The 22,823-nt window shown below is 39.0% G+C and overlaps 1 protein-coding gene across 1 annotated transcript in view; it reads right to left on the bottom strand.

Annotated features, from left to right (window-relative positions):
* The window catches only part of LRMDA (leucine rich melanocyte differentiation associated), a 2,054,983-nt gene that overhangs the window by 629,083 nt on the left and 1,403,077 nt on the right, over positions 1-22,823 (bottom strand). The window contains exon 6 of the mRNA XM_030203233.1: positions 18,224-18,350. Within this exon, the coding sequence (XP_030059093.1) occupies positions 18,224-18,350 (127 nt within the window). The remainder of the gene's footprint in view (positions 1-18,223; positions 18,351-22,823) is intronic.

The raw sequence follows: 22,823 nt of genomic DNA, 5'->3' as shown, positions 1-22,823 counted from the left end.
GTTAGCAGACAGAACCATAACTTTATTAAGAAATGTTAAATGTTCAAATAACTGAAGGCAGTAGTAAACAACATGTCAGATACATGCCTGAGTGAGAAGTACTGCTAACACTTTAATCATTATGAATTAATCATCATTATGCATTCACTTTCTATTCACAGCAAATCACTGCCTTGCTAATAATGATTTCATCTGGTGTTTCTATGATGCTGTATTTATTTCTGGAAACATTCAGTTTAAAAGCAGAAAGATCTATTAATGGAAAATTAGGAAAACTTACTGGCAAATCAATGTATGTGATGATGCATTTGAGCTAAGATACATGTTTTATCAAGCTCACTGTTGTTTACCTCTTCCGTTTATACGACAGCATCTATATATATATATATATATACGTCAATACTTGTAGGCATTTATGCAGCCTGTGGCAGCACTGAATGCATAAATGTTTTTTTTTAATTCATGGATAAATGTGATCATTTTATTTTCAGAATTGGCAGGTTTATCTGTCTGATAATGGTTTGGGGTCTGGAACGGTTTGGGGTGGGGTGAGAAGTCAAAAAGTGTTAAATATTCAAGGACCAATTCAGTAATGGGTGCTAAAACTTAGGCATGAAAAATTTGGGCGCTAGATTCTATATATGGTGCTTTAAAAATCGGCGACAAAAAAAATGCCTAGGCATATTCTATAAATTATGCATAAATTTAGGAGCACTTTATAGAATACGCCTAACACACGTCCACAAGACTAAATTTAGTCACAGGCATTTTACACCAAGTAAAACTTGGTATGAATGCCTACGTCTAAGTTAGGCGTGGAGTAGGCTTATTCTGTAACAGCACGCATAGCTTTTTGAAAGGTTCACGACCCACCTATTCCATGTACATGGCCCCACCCCCTTTTCCAATCTGTGTCTTAAAATTTAGATGCATCACTTTACAGAATACACTTAGAAAGTTGTGCATGTAAATTCTAATTAATCCCAATTAGTGTCAATAATTGCTTAAGTGGCAATTATCAGCTCTGATTGGCTTGTTAAGATAATTAAGTTGTGCACACTAACCAGAATATGACCTGACTTGTGTATGCAACTCAAGTCGCACTATATAGATTCTGGGGGTAAGTGCCAATTCTATAATGGCAATATTGTGCAGAGTTGCTTTTACAGAATGCTAGTTTAAGTCCGCATTTTGGTGCACTCATCTGCAGGAGCAGAATAATGAAGTGTAATTACAGGGAAGCCATGCATGCTCGATATTAATTTTATTTTTATTTGTGGCATGCGTCTTTAGTGCATTTTATGAACTTACAGTTCTTAAGCATACACTCCTTTATACTGTTATTAACATCCCTTTAAGCCCATTCCATTCATTTGGTAGTGTTTTTATTCTAATTGATTATTTGCTGTTTAACTCTTTGCTCCTTTATTTGTTTTACAATGTTGAAACTATTCTGAGGCTACTGTGAATACTATTAATTGAGGTCTTTTAGGTATTTTGGTTTTTATTTTCATTGTTTTAATTCTCTCCAAGCTTTTAATTGATACAATTTGCTATGTATTATTAGCCTGTCATGAAACCATTCTTTAATGATTCAGTGTATTATATTCTTATCATGTTATTTTTCAGTGCACATATTTACCCCCCCTGTTTACTAAGGTGCACTAGCAGCTGCCATGAGGCAATGCTGACACAGCGAACGGACTGTGTTGGCATTAGCGTTTGGCTTAGTTGTTACTCTCTAGAAAATGATGTGTATATCTTTAGGAACCTTGTTTACTAAGCTGAGCTGTAGGCGTGCTAAAAATTAGCACTTGCTAATGCTAGAGACACACATATATTCCTATGAGTGTGCATTAAATTTTAGCGCACACTAAAAAGTTAATGCACCTACAGCGCAGCTTAGTAAACAGGGCCCTAGATTTTTAACATCCTTGATCTATATCATTTGCTACTGGGCTACAATATATTTTTATATCTAATATGCAAATTTATTCATTTTAATTTTCTTGTTTAATATATTATTTTGCTATATATTATGTAGATGCTTTCATTGTCTGTGCTGTAGGATATTTATTACATGGTAAAACATTATTATTTTAAACACTACAGTTTGGATACTTTCATTTGTAGTTGTATTTTTAAGTGTCATTCTGTATATTTTTCCTTATGTGTTTTCCTGTGGTTTTGGGTTGTGATGTTCATAGATTTACAATGCCTGAAGCAGGCAGTCATTACGGAAACATGACTCCGTGTCAAGTTCAGCTACAAAGAATGTTTGAGTCCAGCCAAAAAGACTGTTTACATTCATATGTGGAGGAGTGGCCTAGTGGTTAGAGCACCAGTCTTGCAATCCAGAGGTGGCCAGTTCAAATCCCACTGTTGCTCCTTGTGATCTTGGGCAAGTCACTTAACCCTCCACTGCCTCAGGTACAAACTTAGATTGTGAGCCCTCCTGGGACAGAGAAATATCCAGAGTACCTGAATGTAACTCACCTTGAGCTATTACTGAAAAAGGTGTGAGCAAAATCTAAATAAATATATAAAATAATGAAAATGTGGGATACAAATGCAATAAATAAATAATATGTATCCCTCATTTGTTCAATAAACTGATTTAGACAGGGCCGCCAAGAGGGGGAGACAGGGGGGACAAACTTCCCCGGGCCTGGGCCTCCAGGGGGGCCCGGCACCGCATGGCATCGAGTCTGTGGGTGCTTGCCCCTCCGTCCGACTCCTAAGTCCCTCCCTCCGTCCGACTCCCAGGGCCCATCCTCCGTCCCTCCCTCCGAATTTCAAATCTTCTTACCTCGTCAGGGGTTACGGCGAGAGCAGCACGCAGACGCAGTGAAAAGCGTGCAGGCTCCCGCTTCAGCCTTCCCTTGTCTGTCTCTCAGCTCAAGGGTGGGACCAGAGCTGAGAGACAGACAACAAGGGAAGGCTGAAGCGGGAGCCTGCACGCTTTTCATTGCATCTTCTGCATGCTGCTCTCGCCGTAACCCCCGATGAATTAAGAACGAGATCGCTTTTGAAATTCGGAGGGAGGGATGGAGGGGGGCCTTGGAATTCGGTCGGATGGATGGACGGAAGGAGAGGGGGGCCTTGGATCTCGAAGGGAGGGAGGGAGTTTAGTAGCGCTATAGAAATGATAAGTAGTAGTAGTAGGGGGGCCTTGGATCTCGGAGGGAGGGGGAGGCCTTGGATCTCAGAGGGAGGGGGAGGCCTTGGATCTCAGAGGGGGAGGGAGGCCTTAGATCTCGGAGGGGGGAGGTCTGGGGGAGAAAGAAGAGATTGCTTTACAAGAGGGCAGGGCAGGGGGGAGAGAGAAGAGATTGCTGGACAAGAGGGCAGGGGGGAGAGAGAAGAGATCGCTGGACAGGAGAGCAGGGGGGAGAGAGAAGAGATTGCTGGACAGGAGGGCAGGGTAGAGAGGAGAGGAGAATTGCTGAACATGGATGGATGATTGGAGGGGGCAGGGGAGAGAGGAAATTTACTGGATATGGGTGGATGGAGGAGAGGCCAGGGGAGCATGGGGAGTTGCTAGACATGGATGGATGGACGGGAGGGAAGGGAAGTCAGGAAGGAGAAGCACATGGATGGAGGGAAGGGAAGAGAGGAGAGGAGAAATGCTGAACATGGATGGATGGAGTGGAGGGCGGGGAAGAGAGAAGAAATGTTGGACAAGGATGAAGGGAAGGAAAGACAAAGGAAGGAGATGCACACAGATGGAGGGAAAAGGAAGAGAGGAGAAATGCTGGATATGGATGGAGGGGAGGGAAGACAGGAAGTACATGCACATGGATAAAGGGGTGGGGAGTGGGGAGAAATGCTGGATATGGATGGAGGGGAAATTGCTGAATTTAAGGGCTGGATCGGAACACTTTCAGGACAGATGCCGAAACTTGAGGAAGGATAGGGACAGGGCTACAGATGGTAAACAGGACGCATAAGGACACAGGAGGATGGTGGATATGGTGAGAGAAAAAATATCAAATGGAAAGAAGACACTGCATAAAACAGAAGACTGGACCAAAGCGAATAGAAAAACTACGATCAGACAACAAAGGTAGAAAAAAGTATTTTATTCAGAATTTATTAATTGGAATATGTCAGCTTTTGGAAATGTGTATCTGTGATATTTTTCATGCAAGTTTCAGTGTTTCTAGTATTGCTGCATGCTGAGTCTGACTTCTTGAGGTAACTTTCTAGTTCAGTATTTTGCCTTCATATTTTTTTATTTCTAGTTCCTTGTGTCATATCTGTTGCCATGTGTTTTTCATGTGTGATCAAGGTACAGTATTCTGCTAGTGTGTAGTATTTGCAGCCCTTTTTGTTTTGTTTTTCATTAGGTTGTGTACTGGTGTTTTAGAGCCTGGTGTAATTATAGTGCTGCCTTTCCACGCATAAGGTTGTAGCTCGTCCTGTCCTTGGAATTAGTGCTGTTATGGTTTGGTAAGGTTATGAGTGGGTTTTTGCACAAGTTTGTGTATAGTGTTTTGCAGTGGAGAGATTGTGTTTTGGCTTTACTGAGGTGGCACCAAAACATCAGAAAAGGTGTAGAGCCTAAATCATGACACACTACCTCTTGAAGGATCTACGTATAGTGCAGGGGCCCGGCCCGGAGGCAGACGGAGGGGAGCGGGGGGGGGGGGAGTGGCAGTGACCTCGGGGGGGGGGGGGGGGGGGGGGGCAGGGGTGGCCTTGTCCCAGGCCCGGCCCAGTCTCTTGGTGGCCCTGGATTTAGATATTTTTGTTTGCCCCTCTGGTGTCCTCTTTTTCCTTCACTGTGGGAGTACCATTGGTTCACTTCTACTCTTTTTGTTTTGTGACTGCATAAATAGAGCTTTATCTTCTATATTTCACTTTTTAGATTGAAAAAGATACAGCCTGCTAGTGGGCTTTGGCAGTCCCCTCCAAAATTTCTGCCCTGGGATCCAGCTATGTTTAACAGGGGCCCTGGAAGATATACATTCCATAAACTGGCATATTATAATCACTTATCAGACAATAAAATACTTTTTTTTCTACCTTTGTTGTCTGATTATTTAATTTTTCTAATTACCCTAAGTTCTGATTTCTGGTTTCCTTTGTCTTCTCTTAACGACTTTTCCAATGGCCATATTTTTCTTTCTTATCTTCACTTCCTCACCCACATCCATCTAGTATCGATCTCTTCCTTTCAGCTTTCTTTCATTCATTTATCTGCTTATCTATCCAGATTTCACTCCTCCTTCCTACTAAACATGTTCATTCTGGGCTAGATTCTATATATGGTGCCTGAAAATTCCACATGTAAAAGAAATATGCCTAGCTATATTCTCTAAAGTACGCCTAATTTTCTAGAATAGGCTTAAATTTCTACGCGATATATAGAATATGTCGAGTACTGGTCCATGCAACTAAATTTAGTCATGGTCAATTATGCAAGCTAAAACCTGTGTAAATCCCAATGCCTAAATTAGGCCCGAAGCTGGTGTATTCTATAACAACGTGCATTGATTTTTAGGAACACCCATGACCTACCCATTCCATGCCTCCTCCTACAATTTGACATGTCAAGCGCCTTCGACATGGTCAACCACGAAATCCTACTACACATACTTGAATACTTCGGCATTGGAGGAAATGTCCTGAACTGGCTCAAGGGGTTCCTAACCCTGCGCTCGTATCAAGTTACATCACACTCAACCACGTCCAAGGCATGGACACCTGAATGTGGAGTTCCACAAGGATCACCTCTCTCACCAACTATTTTCAACCTAATGATGATCCCTTTAGCAAAACTCCTATCAAACCATAACCTAAACCCACATATATATGCCGATGATGTGACAATATACATCCCTTTCAAACAAGACATCAAAGAAATATTCAACGAAATCAATCAAAGTCTACACATCATGAACACATGGGCAGACACATTCTGTCTGAAATTAAATACCGAAAAAACTCAATGCCTGGTACTCACCTCCCAATATAACACTAACGAATTCAAAGTGATAAATACACCAAACCTAAACCTTCCAATCTCAAAAACGCTAAAAATCCTTGGTGTCACTATCGACTGCCACATAACACTTGAAACCCATGCAAACAACACAACTAAGAAGATGTTCTACTGCATGTGGAAACTGAAAAGGATAAGACCATTCTTCCCAAGATTCGTCTTTCGTAACCTAGTGCAATCCCTCGTCCTCAGCCATCTGGATTACTGCAACTCATTATACGCAGGCTGAACGGAGCAAACACTGAGGAAACTTCAAACAGCCCAGAACACAGCAGCCAGACTCATCTTCGGAAAACCAAAGTATGAAAGGGCAACACCACTACGAGAAAAACTACACTGGCTTCCACTTAAGGAACGCATCACTTTTAAGGTATGCACACTGGTCCACAAGATCATTCACGGCGAAGCCCCAGCCTACATGTCCGAGTTGATTGACTTACCACCCAGAAATGCTGGGAGATCTTCCCGAACATACCTCAACCTCCATTTCCCTACTTGCAAGGGCGTGAAATACAAGACGCTACACCCGTCAACCTTTTCTCACACGAGCATGCAGCTTTGGAACACACTGCCACGCATCTTAAGAGCGATCCACGAACAAACATCCTTCCGCAGACTACTGAAGACCCATCTATTTGAATCAATTTACGGAAAGAACCAAAACACATAGAATCCACACTCACTGTTCATCAATGCATCATACATCCACTTATGATCTCCCATCCCCTATAATTCAACACTACTCATACACTTACTCACAGAAATATGTACACCATATGCCTTTGTGTCTTAACACTGCCCTTAAGCTTCATGTTGACGTTCCATTGTGATATTCCTTATGATAATTCGATTATCTCGCATAATTTGTACAATATAACCCATAACCAAGTTGTAACAAATGTATTTTCATTATTGTTATCTTATTGTAAGCCACACTGAGCCCGCAAAGAGGTGGGAAAATGTGGGATACAAATGCAAACAATAAATAATAAATAAATAAAATGCCCATAACCATGCCCACTTTTCAACTGGGCAACTTAGAATTTATGCGCACCGTGTTACAGAATATGCTTAGACAGTAGTGCAAGTATATTCTAATTAATGGAAATCTCAGCATGATATATAGAATCCCGGGATCTGTGTCCATGCCCCCAGCCTAGTAACACCCCTAACATAAAGTGCCCATTACACCGAATTCGCATGCATTAATTGTAAAAATAACATAAAAGCAGTTACCATATGCCAATTCACAAGTCCCTAACATACTTTAGTTAAAGGGCCTCAAAATCACTTTCAATGAAAGATATATATTCAGTCTGCAATCCATTTCACAACCACAAACCAGACCTACACCAAAGCATAAGGGAAACTGGATAGCACATACCACTGAAAAAGAATAAGAAGCAAAAGTATGCTTTGTAAAATAGTTTCTGTTATTTTTGAAGTTTCTTTTCTTTTAGACTAGCAGTAAGAATATCAATGGAGTTTGCAGAAAAAACAGAAACCTAGCTAGAATGAGAAAATCCTGTTACATTAGGCAGCCTTTTGACATTATGTTCTTAATATAGCAAATTAAATTTAGACATATGTCAAAAATGCATATACAAAAGTAAATTTCCATAAGAAAGTGCCAAAGAGTCCTCAGGTGCGGCACATGAGAAAAAAAGCACCCTGGAATAAATATCTAACTTATCCAGCTACGGAATTTGGAAGAATTATATATATATATATATATATATATATATATATATATATATATATATATATATATATATATATATATATATATATATATTTGTAATAATCAAAAGTCCACCCCTCAAGACCTTAAGATGAACTTATTTCATGTGGATTTGTGGCCAGGAAATTTTCCAGATGTTATGTTCAAAGCCTTTACAAATGGATTTCCCTAATATGCCCTCGCAGGGAGTACAGAGATCAAAGCAGAAGCCTTCAGCTCTGTAAAAAGTGGGACCTAAAGAAACTGATACATCACTTTGCAGATGTTAGTGGCTGAAATTCTGCAAAACAAGGAGCTATTGAAAGATAACAAAGAAGCAATGAGAGAGATGAAAGAGTAGAAAGCTGGAATAAAAGTGCAACTAGGTTCATTCCTAGAGTAAACCACAGTGCATGAAAACAGGATGGCAGTAACTCACCTTGATAAAACAGAGGATGAAGTCTATACATGTACTGAAGTGCAACTTAGAGAACTTGAACAATCATTCACAGTGGAATAACATAGCAGTTCCAGAAGGACTAGAGGGGAATGATGTGCTTACGTTTATTGAGAAGCAGCTGCCGAAGCTGGTAGACCTGAAGTTTGATCACCTATTTAAAGTGAAGCTGGCACATCAAACCCCTGCTCAAAATCTCAAGGCTGATCATAATTAAGGTATTAAGATATCAGCAAGCGTACAAAATTCTGCAAGCAGCCAGAATCAAGGCTTCCTTCATACTTCAGGGGAACGGAATATTCATATTTTCTGGTCTTTATAGTTCAAAAAAGTACAACATTTCTAGAAAAGTGACTGCAGCTCCAGCAGGCCAAGGCACGCTAAGGCCTATTATGTCCCGCTACAATGAGTGTCATGATTGATAATTCCACTCACAGTTTTGAAGAACTGGTGGCTCTCCACGTTTTCCTTGATGTATAATTGGGATCCTCAATGGAAACAAGGTAAAGGCAGTACCTTGAGAAGACCTTTTCTTGCTGAGCAAATGTGAAATAGTAGCTGTCATTTGTGAGTGATCAAGCTTCATTATAACTACGTACTGTTGTCCAATGCAGATACTACTATTTGCAAGATATATTATCATTTGCTTAGAACAGTTGGTATTGATGGCTGTAAGATCTCAGTAGTCAAAAGAAGAGAATGTACTACTTAGTGGAATGGGTAGCAGGCAAAGCTGTCTGGACTTCACCAAGCCTTTCTCCTTAACCTCCAAGAGCTGTGATACAGACATAATCTGGTATGGATGGTGACTTCTGGTTCATGGCTGTATGCTGTATCTGAATCACATAATACTAGGTCAGAGATGAAGTCAATCTCAGCAGCCTCAAATCTGATTTCAGCATGTATTTTGAACAAAATCAAGACAAAGGAGGATCTATCACTGAAGACTGGGGAGAAAGGAACATATTTTTGGGAACATGGTTTACCCATCTTTTTCCTGTTCTATTACTACAGTGTGCAATGTGGAAGTTCACAGATAGTGGGGGGGGGGGGCAATATTGTGTGCAAAAAGAGGTACTGCAAGTATGAACTAGATGGATGCACTGAATGAGTTGAATGAGTGGTAACATGATTAAGTGTTGAGGATAAAAATGGATGTTCAAGTCTGGAAATGGATATGCAGTGAAACTATGGTCTTGCTTTGAAAAAGGGGGGTTGGATATCTTACTCTCTGTGGGACTCTTGGCAACACCCACCATGGTATACAAGAACAGTTCTAGTTTACAAAAGTTTGTGTTGTGAGAAGGTTGTTTCAGCTTAATGTACAAGGTATGTAAAACTTTCTCTGCAGACATAAGGGTGCTGTGCTTCTATCTGTTTGTTAACTGTGTTAAATAATATAGAAAATGTTGAAGTGTGATATATTTCAGTCATTAGTAACAGAAGGCCAGATAAGTATAAAAGTTTATATCTTTAAATTGTAATGTTAAAGGTTTGAATTAAGAAACAAAACTTGCATATTTATAAAAACAAAATGCAGACATAGTTTAAGAAGCATACTTTAACCACAAGGAATGAACTCTATTAAATGATATCAGCTGGCAAGTTTTTCCTCAGCCAATGGGAAAAGGAATTGGGTGGCAATAACATTATGTAAATCTGTAAATTGAGTCATTCATTCCCAAATAACAGACATGGAGAGGAGGCTGATAACTGAAAAGTTCATTAGCAGATTATCAAATAGTGTTAATGTATATGAACCTAATAGGGACTCCTCAGTCTTCTTTAAGAGCTTGTTTTAACTTTTCTGATGGTCTTGGCAGGAGACTTCAACCTCCCTAGAAATTTTATATTGGATATACAGCAAAAGGTTTCCTTTAAACTGACTAAAACTTGGTATCTATTAAATCCCATCATCCAAGAAATGGGTCTAACAGGTGTATGGAGACTAGAGACTTGCACGGGAATGGGGTTCGTGGGAATCCTGCGGAACCCGCGGGGATGGAAGCAGTTCTGTGGGGTTCCCATGGGAATGGAAGTCATTCCTGTGGGGTTCCCCTGGGGACAGAAGCCGTTCCTGCAGGGTTCCCATGGAAGTGTATGCTGCACTTGTGCCAGCCTCTCACTTACTGAGTACCAAGCTCTTTGAGTTCTGTCTCCTCCTCCTCCTTGCTTTAACATCACAGTTGCAGAAAGTCTCCATTAAGGAGGTGGTAGAGACACAAATGGTGACGGAATTCAAAAAGGCATGGGATGAACACAGAGGATCTCTAATTAGAAAATGGAAGTTATAAAAAACCTAAACTTAAATGACTGCAAGTGTGTGGAAGTGTCGAGTGTGGCTTAGATGGTGACTCTGTCTGTGAAGATCTAGGGCCGATACCAGGCAGACTTGTGTGGTCTGTGTCTCATATATGGCAATCTAGTTTAGAATGGGCTGGAAAGGGCTTAGACAGCAACTTTAGTGGCTGGAACATGAGGATAGTGCTGGACAGACCTTTATGGTCTGTTTCCTGTAAATGAGAAGACAAATAGGCTGGAGTGGGCTTCGACAACAACTCCAGCAGTTTGAACATAAGGCTAGGGCCAGGTGGACTTCTATGGTCTGTGTCCCAGAAAAACCAAAGAAAGACCATAATCAGGTATATAATATCATGTTCATTGTTGATTTAATTATAAATTGATAATGAGCGTGACTACTGGACAGACTGGACCATTCAGGTTTTTATCTGCTGTCACTTACTATGTTACTATTAATCCTCTCTGCTCCTCAGATCTGACACAAACACAAGCATTAGATGTCACCTGACCTACTGGCGCGTGCATTTGGCGACCTCTCAGCACACGGTGCCAGCGAATCAGAGACAAGTCTTAAATGTGCACACCAGAGTTTTCCAAGTTCCAACTTCTGTTCCTTCCTTGCCTGCAGTGATGCGGCTCGAACCCCAAGAGAGACAGAGAACCAGCCAGAATATTTTTTAATGTACCATTAAATTCTTGCGGAGATAGGTGGGGATGGGTTATATTCTTGCAGGGACAGGTAAGATTTCTGTCCCCGTGCAACTCTCTAATGGAGACTTCAAATTCATATGGCTAAGGATTTACATTTTATTTATGGTCCCAAGGAGCATATTTAAGAATTGACTATTTTTAATATCACTCAATCCTCTTTCAGATCATGCACCTTTTACGATGTCCCATAAACAGTCCCTGCAGTGAAGGTTGAATGTTGGCCTCCTTGCTAAAGACAATTTTTGAGAATTAAGTCAGAGATAGATTCTTAAAACAATAAAATACAGGACACCTCAGTGACCTATTGATGGGATGCATTTATTTATTTATTTATTATAACCATTTATAACCCACTCTATCTAAGCAATTCTAGGCAGCTTACAAAATAATATACACAATCAGATGGAGGACAACAGACAAACAAAAAAAGCAACACTGGGCCTTCAAGACTGAGACAACAGGAGTATTGTATTGATAAATGACCCAACACGAGGCTAATACAGGAGTTTTCCTATATTGCGGCTGTAAGTTCTGACAGCCTCATTCGGTTTTAAAGGTTTTTTTCCATCCCCCTTTTTCGGAGGCATCGGATAGACACAAATTTAACATTATTGACTATTGAACCACGGCATTGGATAGACACAAATTTAACATTATTTACAACCGAACCTCGACCCCTGAGGCAGGCATTATTTGACGCCGAAACACGGCTCGTGTCGGGTCATTTATCAATAAAATGCTCCTGTTTTCTCAGTCTTGAAGGCACAGTGTTGCTTTTTTTGTTCATTTACTTTTTATGTATGCTGATTACCCTCTCTGTTTGGCTTGGACAACAGACAATAAAATGAAATTAATATGAGCATAAGAAATAAGCCAAAATAAACTTGATAATACTTAAAAGAATAACTAAAACACTTGATTAAATAGATCCGCTTAAAGCGTTTAAGGAATTTATAAGGGAGTTCATAATGACATGTACTACTGGTCTTCACAGAAGGTGTAACAAATGTGCTCTTAATGCTAGAGGGCAAATTGAAAAAGCTAGAGGCACAGCATATATATAAAGGATAACACCTTATTGCTCCTGGAAGACTGCAGAAGAGCGGATGTGGTCTCCACAAAACTGGAAGTAAGGAAGAGGTTGAGAACTACTGGCTGGTTAGTCTGACCTCTGTGGTAAGTAAATGAATGAAAATACTTCTAATAAAGAGATAATAGTGACATTTTTGGAAGCTGGTGGACTGCAGGACCCAAAGCAACATGGTTTTACTAGAGCAATGATTCCCAAAACCTGACCTGCAGGAACCCCAGCCAGTCAAGTTTAAAGGATATCCACAATGAATAATCATGAGATTGATTTATCATCAAGGCCTCCTTGTTATGAAAACCTATCTCATGCATATTCATTGTGGATATCCTGAAAACCTGACTGGCTAGGGTTCCCACTACACAGTTTTTGGAAACACTGCACTAAATTCAGGTCTTATCAGAAATAAAACAAAATAAAACATGGAAAAAAATAAGATGATACCTTTTATATTGGACATAACTTAATACATTTCTTGATTAGCTTTCGAAGGTTGCCCTTCTTCGTCAGATCGGAAATAAGCAAATGTTGGTAGATAAGTTTGTTCATTTGTTTTTTCATGTGGCTGTATGCGGTACCTTTCATCTTGAGTAGAGAGGTATGGTAGCCGTGTTAGTCTACTTTTAAAGGTAATCAAGCGCATGAAAAAGCAAATGAACAAACTTATGGAATCTGTCATCTACCAACATTTTGTTAGTTTTAAATTATACTTATAGGAACAGCGAAAAGTGTACAAAGTATATGAACAAAGTCAACTACAGAAGTTTTTGGGCAGTACAAAAATGGTAAAAACTGAGTGGGAAACTGATAAGTAGCAGTAAACTACTTTCAAAGGTTCTCCAAGAAGGACTGAACTAGTTTTAATATGTAGAAAGATCTCCATACTGCGCTAACAGTCTCAGACCCCATTCAATATCTTTGTGGCATTCTTTACACAGACTGGAGACACTTTAATGCTGGGGACACTGGAAAGAGAGGTTGTGACACCTGTGTACAGGATAATTCCCTCAGTTCTCGCTGGGTTTAGTTTGGGATTGTGCTCAGTTACTCAGCTGCTAATAATAATAATCATCATTATCATAAAAATAAATTTATTTCTACTCCACATTATCTTGAGATTCTAGGTGGGGAACAGGAATACTTACACAATAAAATAAATACAAATCATACAGCATAAAACATACTGTCAAAAGCAGAAGTCTAATAAAACAAATGATTCTTAATACATAACAGCAAAAATAAAAATCATTATTCCAGTAACCTATATGCCTGGATGAACATATAGGTCTTCAAATCTTTCTTAAACTAAGCAATATTCTGCACTGACAGAAGCTCGGCTAGGTAATGTATGCCACAACTTTGAGCCACTAATGTAAAAAGTGGAGGATTTGTACTCTTCTAAATGCACCTGATGAAAAGATAGAACCTTTAAGAGCATGCTCTTGGGACTCATTAATGACACCACTTGAGGTGTCCACAGCTTAATGTAGATCATGATATTTATCACAATCCTTATTAAAACTTCTGAGTAGCTGTTCTGAATATGTTTTCATGTGACATAGCATATTAGCATTAACATGCATCACATCTGATTATTCCAAAAGATCAGCAATGGAAGCATGCATGTTACAGATATTAAATGATACTACGTTTTTGATGCATACTCGGTACTGATTTCAGTATTTAACTTGCATTAAAATGTAATTAATAGACTGTAAAAGCTAACTGCATTTTCCTTGGTTATTTATTTCTTTACAGACCACTAGAGATATCAAATAAAAAGCTTAATCAGCAACCACCTCTCACCACATTTGGCCTTATTACTATGTTGTAAACCACTCAGATGGCTCGCTCATGGGCGGTATATCAAGATGTAAGTAAACTTGAATAAAATAAGGCAACCACCAAAGCAAAGTTCAGTCCATTATAAAACTTTCACTCTCACTAGCTTTAGTTTCAGACATTTCTCAAGCTACCCCTCAGTATATAAGATACACAGCAATAACATATATACAGTTGTAATAATTTTGTAAATACCACCAGCATAAACAGTGCATAATTACACATATGACAAATTCTTAGTGTTTACCAAATACTGAACTATGATGTATAATTTGTCATGCATTAATAATGAGTATTTTATATGAGAGGCAGATGTCAAAAGTTATTGCAGAGTAAACCCAACAACTTATTTCTCAGTGGAATAACAAGGATGCTAATTTATTGTGGCATCTCTTACAGTATTTTGGACCAGCTAAGCTCTTTCAGTTACAAACCAATGCCCCCTTATTCAAAGTACTCCTCCACTAGACATGTCAGCAGCACTTTGCTCAATGGATTTAATGTAATGTTATTAAATGGCTGTGGTAAATGGTCATAGTCACATAGACATCTTGCCAGACAGATGATCTGTAATTTATCAATGTGAACTCTCTTTTAGTAGCCTAATGTTGCTACAGTCAAACTAAAGCTATAACATCAGCAATGGGAGGCTCCCAACCTTCATCACATCTGTCCGTTCCTGATACTTTCTATTTAGCAGCAGAATGGATCCAAATTAATCTTCACACTACTTCAACTGCTCAATTAATTTCTGCACCTTTTCAGAAATAGCACTGGCAAAGACTGAAATAGGGAATGCAGAAAAGGTTGGTGATTCACAAATCAAAACTTCTACAGATGAATTGAAAGATTTTTAATTGTGTGTGTAAAATTATTCTAGGTACGAGTAGATTAAATATTTCCTGAAATATTCTATTTATATGTTTACCATTTTCAGCTTGCGTCTACAGAGCTATCAAGTTGCATAGTCTCAGGAGGGAGATTTTAGTCTACTCCTGGATAAAATTTCAAACAATTTCATGATGCATTATGGATCCTGCAGCACTCAGTTCAATGGGTAGAATCAAGGGCTACAAATACTACACTATACTGGCGATCTAAGCTCAAAATCAGGCCTGGCCAAAATCTTTCTCTCTTGGAACTGGGTAACATGGCCACTCTGTGTCTCTCTTCAGAATGAATGAATTAATTAATTAATTGTGCATTTTGAAGAGAGACACAGAGTTGCCATGTTACCCAGTTCCAAGAGAGAGAGAGATTTTGGCCAGTCCTGATTTTGAGATTAGATCTCCAGTGTAGTGTAGTATTTATATAAATTGTGTTTTACTAAAGATTTGTGCTTCTGGTGTTTCCAGAGCAGTTGCAAAGTTTTATCATTTTATGTAATTTATTCATAGTTCTAGCCTTGTGTGTGTGTGTGTATGTGTGTGTGTGTGTGTGTATGAGAGAGAGAGAGAGAGAGATTATATAAAAATGCAATTAGAATGTTGGCTGTCTTTGACTAGCACTCCATTTTCTGCTTCAAAGCAATTATTTGGATATATAGGTTTCAGAATTCTTTGATCTTCAACTGCTTATGAATATTCAAATGCCCTCTCTGCTCATATGATTTTGTAAAGATTCATCTGAGACTTTCCACAGGCATTACAAAATCACTTCATCAGCTCTTGATGACAGAAGATCATGGTTACCTCTGGAAAAACTGCATTAGAATAGAAGGCCTCTAATCTGGAACCCAGGATGAAGAACAGCTGTTCATGAACGGAACTGATGGATCTCATCACATTTGCAAAGTGATCTGTGTAAGGCAATTGCTCTTGAATTGGAATTTTCTCATTCTCTGAGATTTTCTGTGTCTAGAAATTCCCTGTTAGTTGATTTTGCCATGTTATTAATATCAGGGCAAGCAGTGTTTTCCCCCATGTCTATGTCAATGGCAAACTATGGACTTTTCCTCCAGGAACTTGTCCAAACCTTTTTTTAAACCCAGATATGCTAATCGCTGTAACCACCTTCTTCTGGGAATGAGTTCTTTCGCCTCTACCAAAGATTCCACTGAACCAGGCTTGAAACCTGAGCAGACTTTCTTGATCTTATGGGCAAATTTAAATTTATTGAGATTCAATGAGATAAATGTGGTAAAGCAAAGCTCTTTAGACAAGTCACACAAAATGAAATCAATGTTGGTGAACAAATTGATGTTGCTGCTCTATTTCAGTCCAAACTTCATCAACGAGACTACTCCTATGGAACTTAAACAGAAGCAGAACTATATAGAAAACATGCTGATAGATCTCCACAGAATGCAACCTTCGATTGTTTTTCTGCAGGAAACTCATGGACTTGTAATAGGTGAGATGTGTATACATTAGTTAACCTTCATGTTTGTAATGATGCTCACCTGTTTTTTTTTTTCTTTTATAAGCTATTTAAAACATGTGTTACATGCTATTGCCTCTGTATAAAAGATTTAAACTGTGCACTTACTGATAGTGATAAAATATGTACTTCATTTTGCCATACTGCTGCAACAAAAACAATTTCTAATTATACGAATGTGGCTTGCTTTATCAGAGAAGTGGGTTATCACCATGGAGAACTATCGGGCTATGTGGCATATGAAGTTTGGAAAGTGAACTATTTGAGAATTTTTACAGCTTTTGGACAGCCATGAATAAATGTTTGGACAAGATAAATACACTATTGATTATTTGATGACATCATATTTAGGAAGACTTTTGTAATATAATTACATGGTGGTCAAAGCACTGAGAGGGGAGTAGAATAAATGATTCAAGTGGTGACCTGAATTATTTTTCATAGTGTCATCAAAACCCTTCATGTAATACCTCTCTATTTCACAGTAAAATATAAAATATTTTTCTTAATGCTTTTTCTGATTTTTTCATTAAAATATTTATCATTTTTAATTATAAATATACAGTCCAGCTATTATGCATCCAGGTAATCTAATACTATTTTCTTTAAATAGAATCCAGTTGATATTCAGCTGTCAGTGCTGAGCATTTTTTAAAATGCTCACTGCTTCTGGCCAAATAATGCCGGATTGTGGAGACTATGTGGAAATGGGCAAGAAAGTCCAAGCCTTGATGAACATTGAGATATTGTCTGAATGATTTCCCAGTTTAGTGGAAATCACATAACAAGAGAAGGGAATTGTGGAAATGAAAATAAAGAGTTAAAATTCTGAGCTTTAAGAAAATATATAACTTAATAGGTTTTTAATCAGAATGTAAGTCTAGCTAACCACAAGCTTGAAGATCTCCTGTTAGAGATGAAATGTTAGTGATCACTCAGGAGGTGGCATCAGAAAGTTCCACCAGCTAGTGGACCAGTGGGTACCAGCATGAAAGTCTAGACATCTTTTAAGACAAACATCTTCTGTATTCCTGAGATAAGGTGTTCAACATCCTGAGACCATATTTATCTTGCTTTTCTTATCAATATCTGTATCACTATGACATGGCAGTTTTTGCCACTAAAAATCTGTGCTTTGATACCTGTAAGTTGGAGAACATCCAAATGCAGAGGTTCACACTGCTGCTCTGTATTATGATCTTCTCCCATTGCTAGCAATTATTATAATACACTATGGTGAGTAAAGTAATCTCTGACATATCTTTGTTAGATTGTATTCTTTTTCAGTCTAAGTTCTCATAGATAAGCAGTGATACCCAGAAGTTATTTGGGTATAGCCGATATTCAGTTCCACACCCACATAGCTAAACTGGGCAAAGTTAGGACTATTATTTAAGCGGTCCTACTTGTCCAGTTAGCCATACGGGCACCAGTACTAAGTACTGCCACCACCCACAAAAATTCCAGGTCCACCTTAGCACTGCTCAGACACTGCTGCAGTGGTCAGAGGAGATATTTAGGAGCACTTCAAGTTGAGTGCTGCTGAATATCCCCTCCCAACCTATTCAGAATAGTTTAACTGGGCAGTTACCCACTTTTGAATATTAGGCCCGACATATTTTGCTCACTGAAACTTAAAATAGAAATGGAATCATAAACAGAACATATTTTAGATTTTAAAAGCAAATGTACAAACGAATGTTATTGATGGAATTCTACCTTGCTATCACTGGGCTTCACCACTTTCATGAAGGCTCCTCTTTCCATGGCTTCTTTATGCTCCTTTCTGGTTACTTTTCTGGTGTCAAGGAACTTCAGATTGGGTAATTTGTATAAAACAAAATGCCTAAACAAAAAGATATTAACATTAATAATTGTTTATTAGCAAATCTGTAAACCATCAATTCCTCTAAGACAAACCCTTTCAGGGGTACCAGCATGTCATCCGCATATGAATAAAACTGCTTTCAGGAATGAGAAATCTAAATCAAAGCATGTCATACAGATGTTAAATAAACTAGGAGATAAATACAAGCCCTGTGGGACATTAGAATCAGTAGAATTTTCCAGATGCAGATTAATATCTTCCAGTAAAACAAAAGAAGTAAAACATGATACATGTCTTAATAAAAATTCAGAAACTCACGAATTCTATATAGCACACCTAGAGATCTGCACCAAAATCTAGGCGTATTCTATAACAACGCGCATAACTTAATTGGCTTAACAAGCTAATCAGCGTTGATAAAAGCACTTAACAAGCAATAATGAGAACTAATTGGCAGCAATTAGAATTTACGAGAACAACTCACAAAGCATATTCTGTAATAAACTGTGCTTAAATTCTAAAGCATGCAGTTCAAAAGGGGCATGGCTATGGGCAGGGAAATGGGCATTTTATGGGCGTTCCAAAATTTATTCTTGCAGTTAAAGCATATGGCCCAGTGTGCGTAAATCTACATGCAGGGATTTAGTCCACATTTTCATTGTTTTAGGTGCTAGGATTTCTGCTTAAATGTATTCTACATACCGCACATAAATCTAGGCACCGTTTATAGAATACACTTAGATGGAAATCTTTACCGCATGGATTTTTTTTAGGCGCTATATATAGAATCTGACCCAAAATGTCTGGTAAGACTTATTCCATTTGTCAGGAGGGACAATAGACAATGAAAATATCAGCTGTTCCACTGTATAAGTGCTAGTATTCTATAAGTTTATACCTGCAATCAGTGCATAAATGTAGGTGCTGTGTTATAGAATAGCGGAGTGGAGGAGTGGCCTAGTGGTTAGAGCACTGGTCTTGCAATCCTGAGGTGGCCGGTTCAAACCCCACTGGCTGCTCCTTGTGATCTTGGGCAAGTCACTTAACCCTCCATTGCCTCGGGTACAAACTTAGATTGTGAGCCCTCCTGGGACAGAGAAATATCCAGTGCGCCTGAATGTAACTCACCTTGAGCTACTACTAAAAAAGGTGTGAGCAAAATCTAAATAAATAAATAAAATGTCTGAATTAGAAAGGCTGTGATTTTAATTTGCTGTATGGGTTTCACTGAAGTGAAATTCAAACATTCTCACATCATTTACCCTTCTGCAATAATTCACTAAACTTCTTTTTCTTGAACCAGTCTAACTGGTGTGGCTGTGTGCTTTTGCCTGCCACGATACTGAGGAGATAAGGGCCTTGGAAATTTGAGACTGTCCTCCACCATGAATGTTGGAAAAGACCTTGCAGCCAATGGGACGTTTGATGGCACTACAGCTCTCTGATTTGCTCCTTATTCGGGAGAAGTGAACAAGGTATTACATTATGACACCTCCAAAATGTTTACTTCTTACTGGGTACAACTAGGTACGCCTCACACAGGAACACTTTGAGTATGTTATGACTGATCAGGCAAAGATGCAAGAATTAGAATGTAAAATAGCTTATGCTCAATAGCATTATCTGTAAAATGTGTCCTCTCATTTTCATAATCAAAAATGAAACCTGTTAAGCAAAAACACTTAAGGTTGTCTGTCATTTGTTTTTCCATATGAGAACATTGCTGTACAGTGAAGGAACCTGAGTACGCTCAAGGTACATATCTTTCATTTGAAGATAATACTCCCATCTTGTGTTTCAGCCAGACAAGCAGGGATGACAAAAGGTTCTTTCAAATGCAGACACAGACAGAAGGAAACAATATGTCAGGAGTTAAGCTCAAGAAAAGAGAGGACACAGGCTAACTACAGGGTGAGAAAAGATGAATATTCCAGTGAGGAAAGCATCAGCAGGAAAACTTCAGCAAAAGTTTAATGAAGGGATGAAAGATGCTAGGAATAAAGGTAGGGGAAAGATGCCGAACAAGAAGTGCAGCACTATTCAAAGTGCTGATGTCTTACCACAGCTCCTGCACTGCTCGCTGCCAACAAAGAGGCCCTCCCCGCCTCGTTGGCAGCTCTGATGCAGTGCATGGGACATGTTGCAGCCCCACCCCCTTCCGGCCTCCCAACCAACGGGCACACAGGGTCCCCTGCCGCATCATCCAGACCGTCGGTGGGGAAGCCGGAAGGGAAGAGTCGCTCCGGCCAGGCAGCTGCCATGTTATGTGCGGCTGCTTGGCATGCTCCTCGCCGGCCTTCCTAAGTGCTGATTTCTTACCACAGCTCTGAAAACAAAACAGCTATCTTTAGGCTCACTTTTTGCTTAGGTTTAGAATAAGTTGTCAAGCAACTTTATGGCCTAACTGAACCGATGGCTAATATTTGTTGCTTCATATGTAACTAAAGGGGTATTGCTCTACAGAAACCTAAAGTTAGGCACCAGAATGATACACGCTATGTGCAAATTCTATATCAGCAATTGAATGCATAATTACTGTAATAGAATATTAGTGTAAGTCCGCAGTTATGTGCCAAACTTTAGGTGTGAACACTTACTCTAGCTGAATGGCTGGTGTACATGCTTGTGCTTACCTGCTGGCAGTTAAGCACATAACTGCTAGTATTCTGTAAACTGTGCACTGAAGTGCTGGGCACACCCTTAATCTCTGGATTTAGAAGATCTTCTCAGAGGCAAAGCAGCTAAATTTAACATATAGACTGGTGACAAACCATTAAACAGTTTAAACACAAAACAGGTAAAGTTAACCAAATGTGTGGATCTTAGCAACATGTGGAAATCAAAGTAAATTAAAAAAAAAAAGAATTCTCAAAAATCAACAATGCCTGAATTTATGATGCATTTCTATTGAGCTACTACACATTTTACAAGCAAGTGATCTAGCATGTTACTACTTTTTTTTTTTTTTGCAAACCAATGCAACAGACTTGTGTATTTTTCACAGATTCATTGAATTAGTTCACAAATCTCTTTTAAAGATGTTTGCACGTTGCTAATTATAGCAACAGAGATTAGAAATGAGCAAGTTGACATTGTGAAAAATAAGCAATACTGAGCGAGGCTCTAAGAATACTTTACAGTATCAATTCAGCTCTTGTAAATGTAATCCTAGGTTATTCCTCGCACAGAATCTCTTTACCATGATGTATGGCATAGTTGCTGAGGTTATCACAGCTATATCCTAAAGTTACATGGTGCATAAAACATTTCAGTTAACAACACAGGAGAGGTTAACTCCCACAGATAACCTACTATCAGAGGGTTAGGCCAGATGACATGTCTCCGTCTGCTTTCAGGAGCTATTGATGGTTCAATCAGCTGGTTTTGAAGTTAAAGCACAACAAAAGGTCACTAAAACTTATTCAAACTGTCAACAGGGACAATCTGGAATGTTGCTTGCAGGTAAGTAATTTTGGGTGTTTTAAGACTATTATCTAAAACCAATGTCTGCAAAAGCAGAGACAGCTACTAATAACAGAGAGAATGCAGTCACCATAAAACACTTTCTGGCAGACACTGAGCTCTATAAATTGTATGACACCCTGCAACTGCTTTAGACATAAAATTACTGGTTAAGAGAATATTGTTTTAGTGACAAGCAGCTATCAGGTAAGAACTCTGTTTTATATGAACGGGATTATTTTCATAGGGGTTTACCTAGGTAAATTGAAGTGGATCAAAAAGGTTGCCGTATGCCCAATTAAAAGTGTGTCTGGGGGGGGGGGGAGGATTTTAGATCTGGCCCATACCTCTCTTCACTTGTAGCTCAAGGAAAGCTATAAACAATCTTCACAAATAAACAGGCTCTTATAAAATTTGAGCCAAGCAGATCAGAGAGAAACAGCAACACAATATACCTTGGGGCAGTAGAAGTATATAGGGCCACAGATGAAACAAGGTGGAGCCAAATTCTACAGGAAGCAGTTTTATTCAAAGACCTAACATGGCCCGTGCTTTGGCAGATGACTGCGTCAGGGGTCTATCAGAAAAATCACAGCAAAATTTGTCTTCTTATGGATGGAGTTCAGTTTATAATATCAAATGAAGATACAAAAGCAAACCTTTTCATATCACACAACAAAACCTCTGGTGTCATAAGCAAGCAGACCCCTGACACAGGCATCTGCTGAAACACTGGCCATGTCGGGTCTTGTGAATAAAACTGCTTCCTCTAAAATTTGGCTTCACCTTGTTCCATCTGTGGCCTGTGCACCTCTTATAAAATTAGGCCATGCCTATAAGTACACATGGGGCAAACTAGTATGTACTTCTACAATAGGGGAAGGAAGCGGATTTTAGATTTAGCTTACATCTTTTCAGTAGCAACTCAAGGGAAACTACATTCAGATGCAGCAGGTACTTTCCTGTCCCTGGAGAGCTTAAAACCTAAAAGGATCTTTTACTAAAGGGAGTTAAAGCCCTTAATGCATG

This window comes from Microcaecilia unicolor, chromosome 5 (assembly GCF_901765095.1).
Source record: "Microcaecilia unicolor chromosome 5, aMicUni1.1, whole genome shotgun sequence".
Classification (NCBI taxonomy): domain Eukaryota; kingdom Metazoa; phylum Chordata; class Amphibia; order Gymnophiona; family Siphonopidae; genus Microcaecilia; species Microcaecilia unicolor.
This window is presented reverse-complemented; position numbering and strand designations above follow the sequence as displayed.